Source organism: Budorcas taxicolor, chromosome 6, assembly GCF_023091745.1.
Source record: "Budorcas taxicolor isolate Tak-1 chromosome 6, Takin1.1, whole genome shotgun sequence".
In the NCBI taxonomy this organism is placed as follows: Eukaryota; Metazoa; Chordata; class Mammalia; order Artiodactyla; family Bovidae; genus Budorcas; species Budorcas taxicolor.
The window spans coordinates 25,415,112-25,439,794 of NC_068915.1; the positions used below are offsets into that span (position 1 = coordinate 25,415,112).

A 24,683-nucleotide genomic window follows, 5' to 3' on the forward strand; every position below is an offset into this window, starting at 1 on the left:
TTTCCTCTCATCTCAAACATGGAAGAATTATAAGCCCTTTATTAGTGTTAGCCATTTTTAAGAGTAGGAATGTTTTAACATCCCTCGCCACGCCCACGAGGACATATGAATAAATGCCTGCAGGTGTATGCCTGCCTTGAATTGGAAAAACAGGTATTACTCAAACACCTCCCACTCCAGAAACCCTAACCCCAGACCCCGCCCCACACAAACCCCGCCCCTTTCTCCCACTGCGGGTCCGGAATTGGCGCAGTGGGCTGACGAAAGACGTAACCTCCGTAGCCTTCTACGTGTAGCTACCGGCTCTGCCTCTGGGAGTTGAAGTTTCCGAAAGAGGACCTTCTAGAGTGGTAAATACCACTACAAAAAGCTTTCTGAGAGGTTATCAGATTCCCCGACAACTCCTCTGTTCGGTAAGTTTCTTGGCGCGGAGGCTTGCGCTCGTCTACCTTTTGATATAATCCGGGAGCAAAAGGAGCGCGTGCCGATCCCGCCTTCCACTAGCAATAGGGCTTCCGGGGAAGAGGTAAGTGGGATAATGGAAAGTGGTAGCAAAGACCAGCTCCGGAAGGAAGTGACGTCAGAGAGAGCGCGCCCCTTCGGCTCGCCAAACAGCTTTCTGATTCGTCGGCTGCAAATTAACCCCGCCTCTGGAGTGCGTCCGCGCGTGTGTGACATGGAGGCGAGAGTCGGGCTCGGCTCTGCTCACTAGTATAGGACCTCTTGCTGTCGACTTCTGTTTGGGGGTCAAGCTACGGGTCCTCGTATGTGAAGTGTGTTCGCTACCCAAGAATGAAGGGAGAGGGAAATTTGGATTCTGAAAGGCCGGAAAACGAGTTGTGGTTGTGCCACTTATTGGCAAGAGACCGTGGGCAAGTCGCTTTTCGTCTTTAAACCTCGTTTTCCCTCATTTTCCTCATTTTTCCTACGAGGGCTGATGTCTCTCAGCGCTGTGAAATGTGGGAAGAGGCCAGGGGAAAGTTGCCGCAGGTGCTGGTAGGCCCCACCGTGGTGAGCTGAGGACTGTTTTAAGAATTCCGAGGTGTTACCGAATTTCCCTGAAACATTTTGTGTTTAAATTAAGGAATTTTTCTAGAGATACACAGAGGATAGCAACGGCATCTTTCTCGCTTTTTTTGTTTGTTATAAATCCTCCGCCTTTCCCCATCATGGCCCAGGCCTCTGCCTAAGGGACCTCACAGCTGAACTGATCGTTATTGCAAATCTGGCCCGCGCGTTTTGAAAAAGGGTATTCCTTTTTTACCACCGTTAGGTCATTTAATTCCGTTCTCCGGTTATTTCGACATTCCTTTGGATGTTTCTGAAAAGGAGACTGTGTTATAAATTATTAAGACTTTAGCCCAATCAATAGAGCTGTGAGTTTTTTTTTTTTAACTTTCGGCCAGTCACAACTCATGATGTGTATTCTCCCTGCCAGGAGTTGTGCTAAGAAGTGGAAATACAAGGATAATAGAGATACAGTTTTTTAAATCTATCTATCCCACACAAAATTGCGTTAGTCATCTTTATCCATAGTTTCATAAAACCACTAGATAATCTATATCTAACTAAACCATTTAAAGCAATTCAGTGCTCAAGTAAACTAAATTTGGCACAATTATTTCTGTAATTGCTACAAAGTTGGTTGAACCTGGTGAATGAATTAAGTGTGCTGTGAATAGCACTGCATGTGAGGGACGAATGCAAATCTGCCATGGTGTTTATATTTTACTTAACAGGTTGATCTGAACAAACTAGTGCATAGTTAAATGCTTACTGTATGTTACAGGCAGTAGGAGTTGGTCCGTGTGTTTGTAAAGTGTGTTGAAAGCCGTAATGAAAGGATCTCAATCTAGCATCATTTGATGCTTGATCATTGCATCATTCCCTGCAATGTATCTAGCTTATTCAGAGCTTTAAAAAATTTTCTTTTACTACATTCCTTTTTCTTAATTGGAAATAACTTTTAAAATAGCAGTGATAATGATATTGACAAGCTCATGACCTTTGTATTTGATAGGCTTTTTAAAAATATTAGTATGCAATGATAAGCAAATTAAATTTAACTTGGACTTCTTGGGAAAGGCGAAAGCTCCCCCTGGTGTGCATGAGTTGTAAAACTTTGCTGTACTTTGTTATATTAAAAATTTTCAGTCTAGAGCCAATCAACACTTGCTCTTTTGACCATCGTAGGAAACTAGTGAAAAACGATGCCACTGATGATAGAAATATTCTCTCCTACAATATTAATCAATTTCATGAAGAAAGCAATTTGTTTCCTCTGATTTTTAATTGTGCCTTAAAGGCCGCACGTTTGGCTTGTGTTCCTCCATGGCAAGTCGCTTCAGTTGTGTCTGACAGTTTCCTACCCTGTGGACTGTAGCCCAGTTTCCTCTGTGCGAGGATTCTCCAGGCAAGGATACTGGAGTTGGTTGCCATGCACTCCTCCAAGGAATCTTCCTGACCCAGGGATGGAACCCACGTGCATTGGCCGGCAGGTGTTTTTTTTTTTTTTTTTAACCACTAGCGCCACCTGGGAAGCCCGCACATTTAGCTTAATGGGCAGGTTTAGCTTATGGTTTCTATATTGTGTTGGATATATTCATTGCTAATTTTTATTCATGTGTTTATTTTTGGAAAGGAAATAAAAGTGATCCTAGAAATCACAATGTATGTTTAAAATTTTTATCTTTTAACGATTACTGTGTTCCCTCTGTCTCCTGTTTCTTAAATTGAATAGTAACCTTATTTTCTAGATTAAAAAAAGTTAATGAATGCACTCAAGGTTCTACATTTACCTCCAGTTACCTTTTTGGCCTATGTTTCTCTCAAGCTCTTACTCACATTTTTTAAATGCTCAGACATACGATTTTTTTCGTTTTATTTTTCTGTCTGAACTCTGAATCAGATTGTGAGGTTGTCTTCTAATTCATCAATTACCTTTTGGACTCCAAGTAATCTGGAGTTTGCCTCATATGTTGAAATTTTTATGACTTCACTTCCTGGTTTCCAAATTGGCTTTTTTTTTTTTTTAATGAATTCTTGTTTTGCTATTTTTATGCCCGTTTTTGTGTACCAATTTCTCAATTTTTGTTTTTATGGTTATTATTCTTCATTAACTCTTTTTCCCCCCTCATTTCCTGTCCTTTTATAATTTTGCTTTGCAGACTCATTTGGAATGGAATTATAGCTTTCCTTTCCAAACTGCCTCTGTCTACTACTGATTTTGTGGTTTCTTCCACCCCATGACCCTTTTCAGTGCTTCAGGCCAATAGCAGAGCCTATATATGTGGTTGAGAATTTCAGTCATATTATTGTACATTCATATGTCACCTCATAGCTGGGCCCAGGTTGTAGCCAAGAGGCTGGTGTCTGTTTCCCCCAAGTAATCAACTTTGTATAAGCTATCTTTAGTTTTACCTGTTGTTAGGCTTTTTTCTTGGAAAGAGGAAACTCACCCCTAACACCAATTTAAGGGTTCATCTTAAATTGCCTTCCATCTGTCTCCCATCCTCTGTCTTGTATTATTATTTTTCTCTTTAAAGATAGGAAAACTCTCAGCTGTCTTTACACAGCAGACCTTGTTCTTAATTTTGATTTTGAGAAAGGGTATACTTTTTTTGTTTCCCCTTTTAATATTTTATTTGCCATTGTCATGTGTTGCAAGCTTGGAAGGCAGGATGTCACAGACATAGACTTTCGGCAGTGATCCCTAGGAAGTTTCCTGATTTTTTTTTTTTTTTTTTTTTTGGTGCATTGGTATACAAGTAGAACCAAAGGGTTTTTCCCCTCCATTATCTTTTGGTGACACAGGTCTTCTCCGAGCCTTTCAACAGCAGGTGGGTGAAAGCAACACAGCTCTTTAATATTGTTTGGAAATTCCCATTTTCTAAATAAGACTTTGGATTTCTAGAAGACAGTAGAGTTGGATGTGGGCTTGAATCTTTGCTCCCTTATTTCATTCAACGAGTATTTTGAAGACCTGTTTTGTGCAGCGTTTGCTGTAGGTGCCTTGTTTCTTAGGAATTGTAGAATAGCTTTGTAACTTTGGGCAAGTAATCTTTGTACCTCTTCCTCTGCCAAGTAGGCATATATGACTACCCCGTAGGGTTTTTTAAGAGTAAATTAGATAATAACTTTTGTATTAAGTATAGTAAGAATGAATAAATGTTTGATGTTACAATTTTCATTACTCTTAGAAGTCCTTCATAATATCATATTCACTCATTTATTTGTTCTACCTATACATAATAAGCATCTACTAAGTGCTCGGCACTATGTTAGTGTTGCCAATGTAATGTTGGGCAAAAGCAGATGTTAGCTAGCCCTGCCAAGTGGAGTTTCCAGTGGAGAGTCAAAGTTGAGTAGTCATTTCTAGGAGATGATCTCCCTTAAAAGAAATGTTTCAGTTCAGTTCACTCGCTCAGTTGTGTCCAACTCTTTGTGACCCCATGGACCGCAGCACGCCAGGCCTCCCTGTCCATCACCAACTCCCGGAGTTCACCCAAACCCATGTCCATTGAATCAGTGATGCCATCCAACCATCTCATCCTCTGTCATCCCCCTCTCCTCCTGCCCTCAGTCTTTCCCAGCATCAAAGTCTTTTCCAATGAGTCAGCTCTTCGCATCCGGTGGCCAAAGTATTGGAGTTTCAGCTTTAGCATCAGTCCTTCCAATGAACACCAGGACTGATCTCCTTTAGGATGGACTGGTTGGATCTCCTTGCAGTCCAAGGGACTCTCAAGAGACTTCTCCAACACCACAGTTCAAAAGCATCAATTCTTCGGCACTCAGCTTTCTTTATAGTCCAACTCTCACATCCATACATGACCACTGGAAAAACCATAGCCTTGACTAGATGGACCTTTGTTGGCAAAGTAATGTCTCTGCTATCTAGATTGGCCATAACTTTCCTTCCAAGGAGTAAGCGTCTTTTAATTTCATGGCTCCAGTCACCATCTGCAGTGATTCTGGAGCCCAGAAAAATAAAGTCAGCTATTGTTTCCCCATCTATTTCCCATGAAGTGATGGGGCTGGATGCCCATGATCTTCGTTTTTTGAATGTCGAGCTTTAAGCCAACTTTTTCACTCTCCTCTTTCACTTTCATCAAGAGGCTTTTTAGTTCTTTACTTTTTGCCATAAGGGTGGTGTCATCTGCATATCTGAGGTTATTGATATTTCTCCCAGCAATCTTGATTCCAGCTTGTGCTTCCTCCAGCCCAGCGTTTCTCATGATGTACTCTGCACAGAAGTTAAATAACCAGGGTGAGAGTATACAGCCTTGACATACTCCTTTTCCTATTTGGAACCAGTCTGTTGTTCCATGTCCAGTTCTAACTGCTGCTTCCTGACCTGCATACAGGTTTCTCAAGAGGCAGGTCAGGTGGTCTGGTATTCCCATCTCTTTCAGAATTTTCCACAGTTTATTGTGATCCACACAGTCAAAGGCTTTGGCATAGGCAATAAAGCAGAAATAGATGTTTTTCTGGAACTCTCTTGTTTTTTCTATGATCCAGCGGAAAAAAAGAAGTGTTTAGTTGGTGGCATAAAGAAAACTTGTGAACTCTTACTTGTATTCCTAGATGATTCTTTCCCCTCTTAGTAATTTTGCAGTGTAGTAAAATGTCAGGGCTTTGCTCTGGACCCTAAATCATGCATCTTAAAATTTCTTGTCTTGCAGTCAAAATTTGGTAAACTTTCTAACTTTTGTTAGGCACCCCATATGTCCTATTACATCATTGCATGTTTAAAGAAGGCAAGAACCATATAATAAAACCGCTGCTCAAATTATGTTCTGTGAAGTTTTTTTCTTTCCAGTCTCTGAATTGTGGCAGTTGTTCTTTTTCCTTTTAGATGTTGGCTTCTCTGCACAGACTTGTTAGCTATCTCTGTGAAAGGGAAGAATTACCCATTTTTGTGTAAGACTGATAGAATATTTGCAGACTTCATTCTTAGTCTTTGATAGGGATAAAGAACACATTCTTAAGCTATGGTGTTAATAATTAAAGAGAAAAGATATTTCAGTATTTTTATCATTTTCCCTGCTCTAAAGGCAAGTTTAGCTCTAGACAGTGGATGTAAAGATGTGGGTTGTGGTTTAGTTGCTAAATCATGTCTGACTCTTGCGCCCCCATGGACTGTGGCCCGCCAGAATCCTCTGTCCGTGGGACTTTAGTTTCCAGGCAAGAATGCTGGAGTGGGTTGCCATTTCCTTCTCCAGGGGCTCTTCCCGACACACAGATCAAACCTGGGTCTCCTACACTGCAGGTAGATTCTATACCAACTGAGAAGACCCTTAAAGATGTGGGTGGTTAAATCCAAGTAAGATGTTTTAGATGGCCCTGAGTATTCCACAGCTGATTAGAGAGTCAGTTTACATATTTTGTTTTTCAGCTGTGACTTAAGTGAAAAATTTATAATTACATATTTATAATGAAATACGTTGGGGGCAACTCAATTTGTTTTCTGTACTGTTCAAAATTTAGAAATGTATAGCATACCTTTTGTCAAAAACCAATTGTTGAGTGTCCACCCAGATAGTGAAATTAGCATTTTTCCTGTGTGACAGTATTAAAGACAAGTACAAAAATGTGCTTTCCATCTCTTTCAAAAAATAATACATTTTTCTTTTATAAAACTATATTTTCATTATATAAAATTTGAAAAATGCAAAAAGTCATGGGTGGGTCAGAGTTAAAACGTGTGTATATATGTGTGTGTGTGTGTGTGTGTGTGTGTGTGTGTATAAACAAAATTGAGCATTTTTTGTTTTGATTTTCTTATTTAACAATTATTTCCCTTTATTGCTAAATAATATTGAGAAGCATTTTTCTTGGCCGCTTAGTATTCCAATCCAGTGTTATAGGTGAACTGTAATTTATATTTAGTCCCCATTTGGTGACATTCTAACTTTTTATTGTTAAAAATAGCAGTAATACATGTATTCTTTTCCATTAATTTTGTTTATATTTCTAATTAATTTACAGGAATTCTAAGGAAATAAATTATTGTAAGAAAGAGTATCAACATTTTAAATCTCTTCAAACATAGCCTTCTGAAAAAATTGTGCTATGCTGCCAATAGTGTATGAAAATATCCAATTTCATCAAATGATCTTTGCCAGTAAATGACGATTGATTGCCTAAATTTGCACTTTTTTCATTACTAATATGGTTTCATTTTAATCACATCCTTTGGTCTTTTTTTTTTTTTGGTTGTAAATCATCTGTTCATGTCAGAGTTGCTTTTCAATTTTTCAGAGGCATCAAATAATGTCATCTGAAATGTTGCCAGCATTTAGTGAGACTTGTAATGTTGAAAGACAGCAAAACTTAAGTGAAGATGGAGAGGAAAATCAGAAGCCAGGATTAAGTGAAAAGTTTCAACCAATATCTAAACGGCAAATGAAGAAGCTAATGAAACAGAGACAATGGGAAGAACAACGAGAACTCCGCAAGTATGTATCAAAATGCATATATTCTACCCCTATTTAGAGATATGGAATGTTGGACCTTCAGCATAGTAATTATGCAGTTACATAATTATGCAGCAGTAATTATGTTAATTAAATTGGGATTGTACATATTGTTAGCTCCATTTGTCAGTTGGCTACTAAAACTTTTAAGTTGTTTTTTTTTTTTTAGCAGTGTTGCTGAATTTACACAATACACTTTTCTCACCTACACCTATCGTGAGTAGCACCCCAATTTCTAAAGTAACCAGTTTATAAAAAGAATATAGTTAGCATCCATGTCCTAGATATGGAACAAAAATAATCATCTCAGAAAGGTCAAATTTGGGCCTAACATTGATTTTGCTAGAACTATTGCAGGTTTTGGTAAGAGCAGTTAGGCTTAAGCTGTTATTGTAGAAGGACAAAATTTATTAGAAAATCAGTTGTTGATGTAGATGAGAGAAAAACCTGAGTTGTTTTTTTTTTTTTCATAATTTTACTTTAAAAAAAATGGGAGCAGCCTTTTCTTAAAAAAGAACTTTTATTTTTATTGAAGGGCTTCCCTGGTGGCTCAGGTGATAAAAAATCTGCCTGCAATGTGAGAGACCTGGGTTTGATCCCTGGGTTGGGAAGATTCCCTGGAGAAGGGATTGGCTCCCACTGCAGTGTTCTTGCCCGGGGAATTCCATGGACAGAGGAGCCTGGTGGGCTGCAGTCCTTGGGGTTGCAAAGAGTCAGGCACTACTGAGTGACTAACACTTTTTTCTTCATTTTATTTTTATGGGCTTCCCTGGTAGCTCAGAGGGTAAAGAATCTGCCTGCAATGCAGGAAACCTGGGCTTGATCCCTGGGTTAGGAAGATCCCTTGGAGAAGGGAATGGCTACCCACTCTAGTATTCTTGACTGGAGGAATTCCATGGACAGAGGAGCCTGGCGCACTGCAGTCCATGGGGTCACAAAGAGTCAGACACGACTGAGCAACTAACACTTTATTTTTCATAGTTAATTCACAATGTTGTGTTAATTTTAGGTGTACAGGAAAGTGACTCAGTCATATATATTTATATATATATGAAAGTGAAAATGTTAGTTGCTCAGTTGTATCCAACTGTGCGACCCCATGGACTGTAGTCCGCCATGCTCCTCTGTCCATGGAATTCTCCAGGCGAGAGTACTGGAGTGAGTTGCCGTTTCCTTCTCCAGGGGAGCTTCCTGACCCAGGGGTCAAACTTGGGTCTCCCATATTGCAGACAGATTCTTTCCCATCTGAGCCACCAGGGAAGCCCCATATATGCATATACATACATACTTTTTCAGATTCTTTTATAATCATCTTATAGATGGTTATAAAACATTGAATATAGTTCCTTGTGTGATACAGTAGGTCCTTGTTGGTGGTGCTGGTGGTAAAGAACCCGCCTCCCAGTGCAGAACATGTGAAAGACACGGGTTGGATCCCTGGGTTGGGAAGATCCCCTGGAGAAGGACATGGCAACCCACTCCAGTATTCTTGCCTGGAGAATCCCATGGGCAGAGGAGCCTGGCAGACTATAGTCTTTAGGGTTGCAGTGAGTTGGACACAACTAAAGTGACTGAGCACAGAATGTGTATGTTAATTCCAAACTCCTATCTTCCCACTCCCTTACTATCCACTCTTGTAACCATAAGTTTCTTTTCTGTGTCTGTGTGTCTACTGCTGTTTTGTAAATAACTTTATTTATATCACTTTTTTTAGATTCCACGTGTAAGTGATATCATATTTGTCTGAGTTACTTCACTTATTATGATAATCTCTGGATCCATCCATGCTGCTGCACATGGCATTATTTCATTCTTGCTTGTAGCTGAGTAACATTGCATTGTGTATATATACCACATCTTCTTTCTCCATTCATTTGTCAGCGAACATTTAGATCCTTCTGTGTGTTGGTTTTTGTAAACAGTGCTTCTGTGAATGTTGGGGGTGTATGTATCTTTTTTAATTAGAGTTTTCTCTGGCTATATGCCCAGGAGTGGGATTGCTGGACCATATGGTAACTCTATTTTCAGTTTTTTAAGGAATCTCTATACTGTTTTCTGTAGTGGCTGCACAAATTCACATTCTCAACAACAATGTAGGAGGGCTTGCTTTTGTCTTCATCCTCTCCAGCAGTAGTTATTCATAGACATTTTGATGATGGCCATACTGACTGGTGTGAGGTGATATGATAGTTCATTGTAGTTTTGATTTGCATTTCTCCAAAGCAACATTGAGCTCCTTTTCATGTGCCTGTTGGCCATCTGTATGTTTTCTTTGGAGAAATGTCTGTTTAGGTCTTCTGCTCAATTTTCATTTGGGTTGTTTTGTTTTAATATTAAGCTGTATGAGCTTTTTATTTATTTTGGAAGCAAATCCTTGTTAGTTACATCATTTGCAAATATTTACTCCCTGCCCATATGTTGTATTTTAATTTTGTTGATGGTTTCTTTTTCTGTGCAAAAGCTTCTAAGTTTATTTTTGTTTTTACTTTTGTTACTCTAGGAGATGGATCAGAAAAGATTTTGCTGTGATGTATGTCAGAGTATTCTGCCTATATTTTTTATAGTGTCTGGCCTTACATTTAGGTCTTTAATCCATTTTGAGTTTATTTTTGTATATGGTGTTAGGGAGTGTTCTAGTTTCATTGTTTTCCTTGTAGCTATTCTGTTTTCCCAAGACCACTTACTGAAGAGACTGTCTTTCTTCCTGTACTCTTTTCTTCCTTTGTCATAGATTAATTGATATTAATTGATATGTTTCTGGGATTTCTGTCTGTTTCATTGATGTATGTGCCTCTATTTTTGTGCCAGTGTGATGCTGTATTGATGACTATAGCTTTGTAGTATAGTCTGAAGTCAGGGAAGATGATTCCTCCAGCTTCATTCTTTTTTCTCAGGATTATTTTGGCTATTCAGGGTCTTCTGTGTTTCCATACAAGATTCAAAAAATTTTGTTCTAGTTCTGTGAGAAATGCCATTGATATTTTGATAGGAATTGTACCGAATCTATAGATTGCTTGCATAATATGGTCATTTTCACAATATTAATTCTTCTAATCCAAGAACATGGTATATCTTTGTATCTGTTTGTGTAATCTTCAATTTCTTTCATCAGTGTTTTATAGTTTTCAGAGTTTAGGTCTTTTGTCTCCTTAGGTTGGTTTATTCCTGGCATGTTATTCTTTTGATGAGATGGTAAAATGGGACTATTTCCTTAATTTCTCTTTTGAATGTTTTGTTGTGTAGAAATGCAATCGGTTTCTATGTATTAATTTTGTATTCTACAACTTTGCCAAATTCATTGTTGAGCTTGTTATTTTGTTTTAGCATCCTTAGGATTTTTTGTATACAACATTGTGTTATCTGCAATGACAGTTTACAATCCAAATTTCCAATTTGGATTCATTTTATTTCTTTTTCTTTCTGCCTGCTGTGGCTAGGATGTCTGAATCTATGTTGAATAACAATTTTACTTTTTTTATGTATGGTTATAATTGTTGCTTGAAAATCATGTAGGGAAATGATAAAAGTAAAATTTTTTATAACTCTCAAACTCAGTATTTTAAAAGTTTTCTAAGTACATATAATGGGCTGTGTGCTGTGCTGTACTTAGTCACTCAGGTTGTATCTGACTCTTTGTGAACCCATGAACTATAGCCCACCAGGCTCCTCTGACATTGGAATTTTCCAGACAAGAATACTAGAGTGGGTTGCCATGCCGTCTTCTTCAGGGGATCTTCCCAACCCAGGGATCGAACCTTGAACCCAGGTCTCCCGCATTGCAGGTGGATTCTTTACCAGCTGAGTTACCAGAGAAGTCCCATATAACATGCTACCAATAATAAATGAACTTATAGTTCAGATCTGTGTAAAAAAATTTTGCTTTTGCAGACTCATTTATTATGTAAAACTTTTAGACTATCTAAAATTTCTGGTATTTGACAATTTTTGATCCACAGAAGTGGCAGTTTTTTATGATTTAGCCTACTGATTTTAAAATAATTTTTTCTTTGTTTAGAAGAGTTTTGTAAATATCCAAATAATAAAAAGTTGCTTTCAATTACTAATTTTAGACAAAAGCGGAAGGAAAAACGCAAGAGAAAGCAATTAGAGCGACAGTGTCAACCTGAGTCAAATTCAGATGGAAGTGACAGAAAACGTATTCGAAGAGATGTTGTTCACAGCCCACTCCGCCTTATCATTGACTGCAGTTTTGACAGCTTGATGGTATTAAAGGTATCATGAATCATTGTCAGAAAAATCCTGTAGCTGAACTAGGTTGAATAACTCTTGCTTTAATATGTAATATTACTTTGATATAATTTATGTACTAAAATGCATCTTTTTTTCTTTTTAATTGTGGTTTTTAATGTGCATAACAAAGTTTACCATCTTAACCACTTTTAAGTGTACAGTTCAGTAGTGCTAAGTACACTTATGTTGTGCAGCCAATCTCCAGAACTCTTTTCCATCTTGCAAAACTAAAACTCTATACCCATTGAACAACCATTTCCATTCCCCTTCCCCCATCCTTTGGCATGGCCATTCTACTTTCTGTCTCTATGATTTTGTCTACTCTGTGTATCTTATATAAGTGGAATCCTACTTTTGTGACAGATTTTTTCTCATTGAGCATTATGTCTTCACTGTGCTGTGCTCAGTTGTTCATTCATGTCTAACTCTCTGTAACCCCTGGACTATAGCCCACCAGGCTCCTCTGTCCATGGGATTTCTCAGGCAAGAATAATGGAGTGGGTGGCCATTTCTTACTCCAGGGGATCTTCCTGACCCAAGGATGGTGCCCATGTCTCCCACGTTGACTGGTGGATCCTTCACCATTGTGCCACTTAGGAAGCCCCTGCATTGTGTGTGTCAGAATTCCCTTATGTTTTAAGGTTGAATACTATTTTAGTGTATATATAAACCACTTTTTGCTTATTCATTTATCTGTTGTCAGTGGACATTTATGTTGCTTCCATCTCTAGGCTATTTTGTTGGTTTCTTGTGTGTGTGTTTTTTAAACTATTTTATTGAAGTATAGTTGATTTACAATGTTGTGTTAGTTTCTATTGTAAAGTGACTCAGTTATGCATTTATATATATATGTGTATATATACACATTTATCCTTTCTCATATTCTTTTCCATTATGATTTATTACAAGATACTGAATATGGTTAGCTGTGCTATACAGTTGTACCTTGTTGTTATCCATTCTGTGTGTAGTAGTTTGCATCTGCTAAATCCCAGATTCCCAGTTGTGTCTCTCTCACCCCTTGGCAAGCACAAGTCTATTCTCTGTCAGTCTGTTTCTCTTTTGTGGACAAGTCCATTTATGCCATATTTTTAGATTCACATGGAAGTGACACGCATTTGTCTTTCTGTCTGACTCACTTCACTTAGTATGATAGTCTCTCTAAGTCCATCCATGCTGCTGTAAATAGCATGATTTCTTTTTTATGGCTGAGTAGTATTCCATTATATAAATATACTGTGTCTTCTTTTTTTTCTTAACTGGAGTATAATTGCTTTAAAATGTTGTATTAGTTTCTAGTGTACAGCAGTGTGAGTCAGCTATATGTATATGTGTATCCCCTCCGTCTTGAACCGTCCATCCGCCTGTCTAGGTCATCACAGAACACCGGGCTGAGCCCCTTGTGTTTACACGACAGCGTCCCACCAGGTACCCGTTTCACACATGGTCGTGTATGTATGTCAGTGCCACTCTCTCAGTTTCACGCTCTCCTTCCCGCTGTGTCCACAAGTCCGTTTTTCATATCTGTGTCTTCTATTCCTGCCCTGCAAATAGGTTCACCAGTGCCATTTTCCTAGATTCCTTATATATGCATTGATATGTAATACTTGTTTTTCTCTTTTTCTTACTTCACTCTGTATGACAGACTCTAGGTTCATCCACATCACTACAAAAGACCCAATTTCTTTCCTTTTATGGCTGAGTAACATTCCATTATATGTATGTACCACATCTTCATTCATTCATCTGTTGATGTATATTTCTGTTGCTCGCATGTCCTATTGTAAATTGTAAGTAGTGCTGCAGTGAACATTGGGATATATGTATATTTTTGAATTATGGTTTTCTCTGAATGTATGCCCAGGAATGGGATTGCTGGATCATATGGTAATTCTATTTTTAGTTTTTTAAGGAACCTCCATACTGTTCTCCATAGTAGCTATTCCAGTTTATGTTCCCACCAACAGTGTAGGAGGATTTCTTTTTCTCTACATCGTCTTCAGCGTTTATTGTTTGTAGATTTTTTGATGATGGCCATTCTGACAGGTGTGAGATGATACCTCATTGTAGTTTTGATTTGCATTTCTCTAATAATTAGTGATGTTGAGCATCTTTTCATGTGTTTTTTTGCCATCTATATGTCTTCTTTGGAGAAATGTCTGTTTAGATCTTCTGCCCATCTTTTGAGTAGTTTGTTTTGATATTGAGCTGCAAGAGCTGTTCTGTTTTTTTTTTGAGATTAATCCCTTGTCAATTGCTTCTTTTGCAAATATTTTCTCCCATTCTGAGGGCTGCCTTTTTTGTTTATGGTTTCCTTTGCTGTGCAAAAGCGTTTAAGTTTAATTAGGTCCTGTTTGTTTATTTTTGTTTCTATTTTCATTACTTTAGGAGGTGGATTGGAAAAGATCTTGCTGTGATTTATGTCAAAGAGTGTTCTGTCAATATTTTCCTCTAGGAGTTTTATACTACCTAGCCTTACATTTAGCTCTTTAATCCATTTTGAGTTTATTTTTGTGTATGTTTTTAGGAAGTGTTTTATTTCATTCTTTTTCTTGTAGCTATTCAGTTTTCCCAGAACCACATATGGAAGGGATTGTCTTCTCTCCATCATGCACTCTTGCTTCCTTCGTCATAGATGAGTTGATGATAGGTGCATGGGTTTATATCTGGGCTTTCTGTCCCGTTCCATTGATCACTATGTCTGTCTATGTGCCAGTGCCATACTGTTTTGTTGACTGTAGCTTTGTAGTATAACCTGAAGTCAGGGAGCCTGATTCCACCAGCTGTGTTTTTCCTTCTCAAGATTGTTTTGGCTCTCCAGGATCTTTTGTTTTTCCATGCAAACTGTAAAGTTTTTTGGTTCTAATTCTGTGGCAAATGCCTTTGATAATTCAATAGGGATTGCATTGAATTTGTAGATTACTTTGGGGAGTGTAGTCATTTTCACAGTATGGATTCTTCCAGTCAAAGAACATGGTATATTATCTCTCCATCTGTTTGTGTCACACATCTTTGATTTCAGTCATCAGTATCTTCTCATTTTCTGCATCCAGGTCTTTTCCCTCCTTGGGTAGGTTAATTCCTGGTATTTTATTGTTTTTGATGAGATGGTAAATGGGACTGTTTCCTTGATTTCTCTTTCTCATCTTCTGTTGTTAGAGTATAGGAATGTGTATTCCACCCAGTAAGGCTCTCATTCAGATTCGGCAGAGAAATCAAAAGCTTTACAGACAAGCAAAAGCTAAGAGAAGTCAGCACCACCAAACCAGCTTTAATGCATCCTAAGTTGGGACTTGCCTGGTGGTTCAGTGGTTAAAACGCCTCACTTCCAATGTGGGGGGCACAGGTTTGATCCCTGCTTGGGAGCTAAGATCCCACATGCTGCACAGAGTGGCCAGAAAAAAATAATAACTTTTAGATTAAAAAAAATGTTTTTTTAATTTTTCCTTAAAAAATGCTTCCTAAATTAAGCTTTTCAAAATCTGTGGCCCTATATTAAAGTATTAAATAGCTAATAAGTTGCTTTTATTTATATGTATATGTATAGACAGAGGGAAAGACAGGTACTATAATAGGTTATGAAACTCAGTAACTGTATACTAATCGTAAAGAGCTGTGGGGGGTTTTGTTATTAATCCTAACTGAAAGGAGGGGGAAAAATATGATTGGCTTAAGAGGATTAATTAATAGTTTGAGAAATTTGGTTGTTTAAACAATGCTACTGTGTTTTAATTACTTTCCAAACTTTTGTAACTTGTGAAAATTTTAATACTATGGCTCTTAGAGTTTTATTTTTTTCTTCTGTTGTCGCCTAAGAAGAGTGAAAGTTTTCATGAACTTAATATTTTAAGTGGATACAAAATATGAAATTATGGGTCACTTACAGAGTATTGACTAATATTAATTATTTAAATAATATGTTAGGAAATTGAATGGAAATTAATCAGAAAGGACTTGTATTTCCAAAGAAGAAATGTACCTATCTAGTTATCCTTCCTTATTCTGTTCCACTCCGATTATGAAATGGCCACAGGTAATTTTGAAAATATTACTTTAAAAATTGCACTCTTTTATAGGACATTAAAAAACTTCATAAGCAGATTCAACGATGTTATGCAGAAAATCGACGAGCACTGCATCCTGTGCAGGTATGTTTGAGGAATTTAAAACAAACTTCCAATTTCCTTTTATAGCTTCCTTCAGAAAAGGCATAGATAATCCTGATTGCCTTTACAAGAATGAGTCTTACAGGTAATATTTTTTAATGAGCTAAATGTCTCTTTGGGAAAATGTTCTATTTTTCTACAAAAATTGAATATTTTAAATGTTTTTCATACATTATTTTCAGACACACTGTATCCAGTCATCATCAGTCCTATACACCTTGACCTGTTCATTGTTGTGTAGTTGAACATCATCATTAAAGGACACACGCATATTTTCATACCAGTTTCTCAGCTCTCAGTCCTTCCTTTCTGGGGAGTAGGGGAACTGCCCCTGGCTGATATGTGCCATTGTGCCTGTTGGCCAGATTTTCTCTACTTAAAAGGATTTTGAGTCACTGATAATTTTGAAGGATTGAGGGAGTGATATGTGAGACTAATTGACTGCTTGTAAGAGCAGGGTCATTTTCCTTATTGTTTTAATTCTAAGTGAGCTAAAAATTAACTCTGGCTCACTGATGTTAAAAACTAGAAAATCTTGTTAAAATTTTGGTTACATATTTTCTTTTTATCAAGTGATAGTAATATTATATTTTCATATTTTAGACTATTTTCACCCTTGATTAGATTTCAAATAGGTTTCAGGGTTTAAGGTCAAAGCAAAATTATGAAGACTTTGGACTAGTAAAAAATAACAGTAGTGGCAAAAGAAGGGGAAGGGAAACTTGACATGGAAGCAGGAATTTTATAGAAAAGTGATCATTAACCAAGAGGCAGATTATAACTGCTTAGAAAACGGAATGAAAATGTAGGTGGAATACAGAAGTTAGTGGGTTAGGAGATGCACAAAAATACACATTTCTGTCAAAGATAAATCTTGTCATGTTTAAAGCCATAAATTAATTTTTAAGTTAATGTCATAAATTTTTTCCAGAATGAAAATATTTTGTTTCATTGATATTCAAATTAGTGTGTGAGGAAATAAAATATTGACTTTAATAGTCTTTCAGTCTCTTTTTCTATGCCTGCCAATCTCTTTATCAGTTTTATTTGACAAGTCATGGAGGCCAGCTGAAAAAGAACATGGATGAAAATGACAAAGGATGGGTCAACTGGAAGGTAACTAAAATCGATTAACTCATATAATACAAAGTATTTTTAGGCTTAAAGGTCTACATTTTTTACCTGAGTTCTACATAGTGCTAACAAATATGAGTCAGCAGCTCCAAACCCTGTGTATCACTGTACTTAAGTCTAAGTTTACCAAGGAGAGAAGCTAAGAGACTTGAGATATAGTTTGTACCTTCTTTCATAAAATCTCACTTGCTATTTTACTGCCAACTTTAAAACATATTTTTTAAAGAAGGAAAGAATTTAAAAGTCTATATGCAATCTCAACCCAGCAAACTGGCTATACATTATTTATAAGAGTGAAGTCACTCTAAAATTTGGAAATGTACTTGTTTTCTTCTAAATCGGTTCTCTACCCTCTGGTGTCCACTCTCCACACATGCCTGTTGAACTCTTGAAGTGTAACTGGTCTGATTTGAGATGTACTATAAATGTCAAATAAACATTGGATTTCAAAGATAGTACAAAAAAGAGAAAGAATGTAAAATACCTGCTTGAAATGAAAAAAAAAACCACATTTATTATAAGTTGAAATGGTAACATTTAAGGTCTATTGTGTTGAATACAATGTATTGTTAAAATTAATTTCATGCATTTCTTGTCACTTTTTAAATTGTCTTATTTGTTTATTTTTGGCTGTGCTGGGTCTTCGTTGCATGCCCGGGCTTTCTCTGGTTGTGGTGAGCGGGGGCTACTCTCTAGCTGCAATGTGCAGGCTTCTCATTGCAGTGGCTTCTCCTGTTGCAGAGCGCAGGCGCTCGGCACTAGGGCTTCAGTAGTTGCAGCTTTGGGGCTCAGTAGTCATGGTGCATGGGCTTAGCTGTTCCATAGCATGTGGGATCTTCCCAGACCAGGATCAAACTTACGCACCCTGCATTGCAAGGTGGATTCTTAACCACGGGACCACCAGGGAAGCCCCTTGTCATTTGTTTTTTAATGTGGCTACTAGAAGGATTCAAATTACGTATGTGGCTCACTTTTTTTTTTTTTCTGTTGAACTAAACTACTCTGTCATTTGCAAAGATAACTAATAGGTGGGCTTTAGTACCAATCCCTAAGGAACCTTAATCCTATTCTACTCAGAGAAATGGTGGGTTATTCTTATGCTTTTCCCCTTTCTCCAAGCCAGTTCTCACTGTGACAGACTTTCCCTGTCTCACTCATTAATCCTGTAATGATTGCATTTTTTTAATTTTATTAAGTCTATAGTATTAAACATTTTCAAAAGTCTTTTTAAGTTCTGAAGTATAGTATATTTACCAAGTTTTATGTTCATGCCTGTTTTCCTAAGAAATACTGTAATGAGTTAGAATAGGCATACTTTCAGTTATTTTATGGCTTATAGAATTTATTATTTTATACCACCAGTTTTCCAGAGATATATGAGTTCACAAGTTTCTAATTATGCATATTCCTCTTGGGGCCTTTATTAAGCATAGGCATCATATTTGTCATATATCATTTTCCAGAAAATGGCTGCTTATTAATCAATAGGCTGTATACACTCAGGTGAGAAGTCTCCTGCTTCATTTTTTTATTTCCACAAAAATTATTGAAAAGTGCCATCTAAACCTTGTGATGTATCTTCCTTTTTTCTTTTGGTGTAGTTTGCAAAATTCTGCCTACTGTTGTTCAGCCTTGTACCTCTGACCTGATAGTTTTGGTAAAGAAGATTTCAAATGTCTATTTTTGTGGAAGTAGATACATGAAAATTATTAAATCTGTAAGCCCTTTCTTTTTGATGATTCATATAAATGGAGAAGGAAGTAATTGGAGAAGGCATTCTTTGGCTGGAGAACAATGTGAGCAAATATATAACAAAAATGCATTTGTTTTGTTGGAACAGGAAGTTAGCAAGATAGACTGGTGCTATATTGAGGTGAGAGTTACTAAGTTAAGGAGCTTGAATTTTAACCTACAGATAAATATGAAACATCGAGAGTAGTGTTTTCAGAAAACGATTCCCCCAGCCATGTGAGGAAGTAAATTGGAGGGGTCTGAGGCTAGAGGTGGAAATAGCATCAGGAGGCTACTTAAATAATTGAGATGTGAGGTGAAAAGATGTTGGAGTGATAGGTTCTAAATAATACATTGTTATAATATTCTTTCAGACTTCCTGTCATGAGCTTTTTGGGTGGGTTTGTCTAGGGAAAAGAAAATAATCATTTTTAGCCAATTTTCACAAAATCCTATTAATTAATAGCATCTTTCTCTTTGTGTTTTAAAGGATATCCATATCAAACCAGAGCACTATAGTGAATTCATACAGAAAGAAGACCTGATTTATCTTACATCAGATTCACCTAATGTATTAAAGGAATTAGATGAATCAAAGGCCTATGTGATTGGAGGATTAGTAGATCACAACCATCACAAGGTACATACTATTAAGTTTTTATTTTTGCTTTTGCTCATACTTGAAAAAATTACTGTACCAGTGTTCTTGATAATAATGTTAATTTTCTTGATAGTAAATACTGAGAGCTTGTGTTTACTGAGTACAGCGGTATTTCAGTCACCTTTCTATCCAAGCAAAGCATTTCACATATGTTAGCTTGCTTTATCCTTATGGCAACCCAGTGAAGTCAGTGCTGTTAGTATGCACAGTCTACAGATGAGGAACCAGAGGCACATAAAAATTAAATCTAAAATCAATAATAGTTAGTAGACACTTGAAACTCCAGATTGCTCTGGAGCCCACGTACTTAAATGATTTTCTGTATTGATAAATGCTGCTTTTGCTAATCAATTTCTAGGCTGCTGGTAAAATTTATATTAATTTATACCAAAATTTATATCCAAATTGGTAAACTTATGCCCATTTTCAAATATGTGATTATATGGGATGTGTTATCTGTCCTCTTTAATTTGTACTTTTGTCTCTTCCCACCTCCTTACCCTCATTCAAATGAAAAATTACAGAAATACAATTTCTAAAAGAAAACATTATTTTGTATTTTTCCAGCTATGTTGCATTGTGCTCAACTTATTTAGTTAAGTATCTGCTAAAATGTCAGCTGAATAATACACAGTAATTCATTATTCTCATATAGCACCACTGTGCAGGAAAATTTTATGCATTGTTGGAAGTATTTATATCATCGTGTTGCAGTATGGTAACCCATTAGCTGGTTGAGCAGGAGTTGTACATAGTATGATTGAGAAATTGAGTTTTTAAAAAGTATAATAAGTTTAGGTAGTCACATGTGGCTACAGTTGGACAGTACAGCTCTATAGCATCGTAGGGAATTTTATCAGGATGATCTTTAGCCTTTTTATTTTTTTCTTAGAAAAAATCTATTTTCTTATTTCTGTAGAACTGGTTTTTTTCTTTGATGTTGTATGTTTCTGTGAACTAAAACAATTTTGTTTTCAAAAAGACCTGACTTGATCTGTTATCAAATATTGGCCTCTAAAATATGCAGACTATTGGTAATTCCTCTGGTAATCCTGTGGTTAGGACTCTGTGCTCTTGCTTCCGAGGGCCTGGGTTTAATATGTGTTTGGGGAACTATCAAATCCCACAAGCTGTGCAACATGGAGTGGCCAATAAATGAATAATTATTTTTTGAAAATGCAAATTGTTAGTTGAGAAATTTAGCTCTTTTTCCTCCTGTGTTATGTCTTTGGGCTCTTTTAGTCCTGGTTAGACCCAGGCTTTAAGGATTTTAATTTTGAGAAGAAAATTCATACTCAGCATTCTTTTTTTTTTAAGTTAAAACTCATGCATCCAATAAGTATTATTCCACTGAAAGTTATATTATTTGCTTACTTTTGTGTTTCTCACACATAAATTAAGTGCAACATTAATAGAATTTCTAAAATATTTACATTTCATTAAAACAAAGTCCTAAGACAGGATTTAAGTTGATTTCCTTTCTAAAGCTTTTTATTCTACCATGCTACCATGCTAAGGTTGAGTTTGGGGTTTTTTGTTTTTTTTTGTTTTTCATAATTCAGCATTCTTTTAATTGACAGAAATGAAAAAATAAAATTTATAGACAATAGGAAATTTTTTTCATTCAGGTTTTTGTCTCATCAGTTTTTGCCACTTGTGCCTCTTAGTGCTATATAATTGAAACAGTTCTCTTTCAGATTCACGAGAAGAGTGATGATGCTTCTATAAGAATTCAGTTTGAATACTTTAAGCTGAGAAAAAGGCAGTGTGGACTGATGAGAAGCTGCTTGAGTCAGGAGGCATGAGCCAGGTTTTTCCTTTGATTCTGCCACTGACAAACTTTGTGACAGGATAGACAGCATAATGTCTTTGGTTTCCTCGTTTGGTTAAAGTAAATACCAGCAACATTCTGACTATGTTTATTATCAAGAGAATGTTTTCAAATTAGCTGTTAAATATACACACACAAATTCAGATTATATTCTCTGAACTAAAGTCTTTCCTAAAAATTATCTATTCTATCATAGAGTTTAACTTTAAATAATGTAATGTTCTAGTCCAGGTGATGATGTCTTTGTTTTAGGGACTCACGTATAAACAAGCATCAGATCATGGAATTGATCATGCACAGCTTCCCCTTGGGAATTTTGTGAAGATGAATAGTAGAAAAGTTTTGGCAGTTAATCATGGTAAGCTATAAGCTTATAAGCTAAAAACTTACCTGAGTGAATATTGTAAAAAAATAACCTTCTTTTACATTTTGTAAAAATAGAAAATATATACCTTTGGAAAATTAAAATGTCATTTATGATTTGTTTGACTGATACATGCATATTTTAGAAAGTTCTGAAGGTATAAATAAGTGTAAAGAAAAATAAGTAGGTGTTATTCACTACCCTGAAATACTTCATAGTAACTTTTTGGTGTTTCTCCAAGTTCTTTTTCTATGCATACATATCCTTTATAATATAATTGAATTCTTACTCTATTACATAAAATGTTATAAATGTGGGGTGTTTTCCCTCCATTTATATTTATTGAATCATTGTTAATGGCTGTGTAATTTTTTCTTCATCTGAATATATCAATACAATAATACAGCCATTCTTCAGTTGTTGACATGTTTTTCTTTTTACTATTGTAAATATTATAACAGATATCCTCAGACTTAAGTCTTTGCCTGGAGTTTTGCTTTTTGAAATTTTTTTCAGTAGAGATTTTTGTTAATACACAACTATTAATTGGGTTTTTTAAATTTCTCTGTAGCAGGCTCTAGGGAGTTATAGAAATTATTGATTCAAGGAATGAACCTCTTCCAAGATTTTTGATATATAATGGATTCCTTTTCTATCATAAAGTAATGCAAATTTACCCTTTCATCAATGTGTTAAAGTGAGAGGAACTTGGAGGGACAGTATTTAAAAAAAAAAAAAGAAGGCAAGACACTCCCCAGAGTGAGTGGAAAGCAAGAAGAAATTTAGATTAATGGTAGCCCCCCCCAACTTTTTTTTGGGGGGGGGGTTGTTAGCATATAAAGGATAAAGATACAGAAGGAATAAAGAATAAGAAGGAAACAAAAGAGGGGTCCTCTGTCTAGTAATTATAATTGACAATGGAAAATGGTAAACTTTGAGGGCTTAAGAAAGGATATGAGGAAAAGCTACAAAGTAGCAGCCTTGAGAGCCTTGGGACATATTAGCTCTGATAGCTAATACAAGAGAAGAAAGTAATAAGAACAAAGTATTTATTAGGACATACTAGCACTCTTAACACAAAAGCAATGTATTTTAAAGTATACAGCACTGTGATGAGCTAGGCTAAGAAACATACAGAGTTTGTCTTTGTTGCAGTGTTTGAGATTATTCTGGAATACCTGGAGACAAGAGACTGGCAAGAAGCATTTTTCACTATTTTACCCCAGAGGAAAGGAGCTGTTCCCACAGACCAAGCCTGTGAAAGTTGTTCACATGACAAGAAATTCGCCGGAGTTGAAGGTGGATTAAACAGTGATTCCAGTGAGGAGGAAAATAGGCATGAACTAGATTCAACACATGAAGAAGAAAAGCAGGATAAAGAAAATAGCACTGAATCTACAGTGAACTCTGTGCCACACTAATATCATCTTTTTTTTTTTTTCTTAGGTTTAAGGAAAAATCAGGAGAAAGTGAGATGTTTCATAGAATATTTGAATTGGAAGGAAATTTCATTTTATTTCTGTTGTGAATTTTTTTAAACTTTTTGAATTAAGTGATAAGTACTCATAAGAAAGCATTTTTTTGATTTTGCATAAGAGTTAAATATGTAAAATAAAAAATAATTTTCTAAGCCTCAAACAAGCATTACTCGAGAATATTACCCTATTAGTAAATCTATATTCTTTTATTTACAAGATTGTGTTCTTCAGAATGTGCCTTCTGACCTTCCAGTTTTATTACTATATGTTTATATCAGTGTCTTTCTGATTTATTGCCTGCTTATTTGTGGAGGCAAGTATCCTAAATCTCCTTTAAATCTAACAGAATTTTCTGAATGGGAAGTTACCTTCTATTTGCAGCTTTTATATTCACTTTAATTATTTCAAAGGAATATAGTGATTTTAGGAAAAAAGAAGTATTGGATTGATAAGGGGCTTCTGTGGTGGCTCAGTGGTAAAGAATCCACCTGCCAATGCAGAAGACATGAGTTCAGTCCCTGGGTCAGGAAGATCCTCTGGAGAAGGAAAAGGCAACCCATTCCAGAATTCCTGGATTCGATTGATAAATTCAAACATTGATGTCTTTTGGAATGTGGATCCATCTCTATCCGTTTGTGTGTGTGTGATGCCCTTTGTGGTTCTAAGGCAAGCACTGAGGACTTAAGACTTTAATATATTTTCTTAATTTAAATAATGATGGTAAATTATTTTGATTACAAAATTAATTTTTCAGCCACCAGGGAAACCTGTTTTTCAGGCTAGATTATTTTAAAAAGCTTTTGATGGATTTCCCTGGTGGTCCAGTGCTTAAGAATCCACCTTCCAGTGCAGGGGACACGGGTTTGATCTCTGGTCTGAGAAAATTCCACATGCCGTGGGGTAACTAAGCACATGAGCTGTAACGACTGTGCCTGTGCTCCAGAGCGCTCAGCTGCAGCTGCTGAAGCCTCCGTGCTCTAGAGCCCGTACTCAAGAAGAGGAGCCGCTGCAAGGAGAAACCCATGCACAGCAACTAGAGAAAGCCCACACGTAGCGGTGAGGACCCAGTCCAATCGAATATAAATACATAAACTTACTTTTAGAAAAGGCATAGACGGGTCCATTTTTGTCATTACCCAAATTTAAAAAGAAACCGTTCTTAAAAAAGTAGCCCTTAGCAGCTATCCTTTTCTTTCCATATGTGCTTCTTTAAAATAATGTTGGTTCTTAAGCGAATAAAGTTAACTTTATATGTGCATCTGTCTATCGTATAATAATATTTAAGCTAATGTAAGTATGTTTCTGTAAATAATATAAGCATGTATGAAAATATGCATATAATTGTATGTATATCTGTCTGTCCACATTATATATAATTCTGTTATTGATGATAGGATTGAGTTGCCATATCTATATTATTTGTGTGAATGTGCTGAAAAACACTAAGGAATTTAAATTTCATAAAATGTAAATATCTATAACTAAACATTTATATGAGGGCATTGGCAAGAGATGGTGGAGCTAGTTGATGTTTTAGTTTCTGCCAGTAAATGTGGAGCAGTTATATTTAACGTGATTATTCTTTGTCACAG

General features: G+C 36.4%; 1 protein-coding gene across 1 annotated transcript; it reads left to right on the forward strand.

Annotated features, from left to right (window-relative positions):
* Positions 1–283: 283 nt before the first annotated feature.
* On the forward strand, positions 284–23,034 carry TRMT10A (tRNA methyltransferase 10A). The gene is made up of 8 exons (XM_052642204.1): positions 284–413; positions 7,261–7,457; positions 11,546–11,708; positions 15,803–15,874; positions 16,934–17,008; positions 19,248–19,397; positions 21,502–21,607; positions 22,769–23,034. The coding sequence occupies exons 2-8, from the start codon at positions 7,273–7,275 to the stop codon at positions 23,032–23,034; spliced, it is 1,017 nt and encodes a 338-aa protein (XP_052498164.1). The 5' UTR covers positions 284–413; positions 7,261–7,272.
* The last annotated feature ends 1,649 nt before the right edge of the window (positions 23,035–24,683 follow it).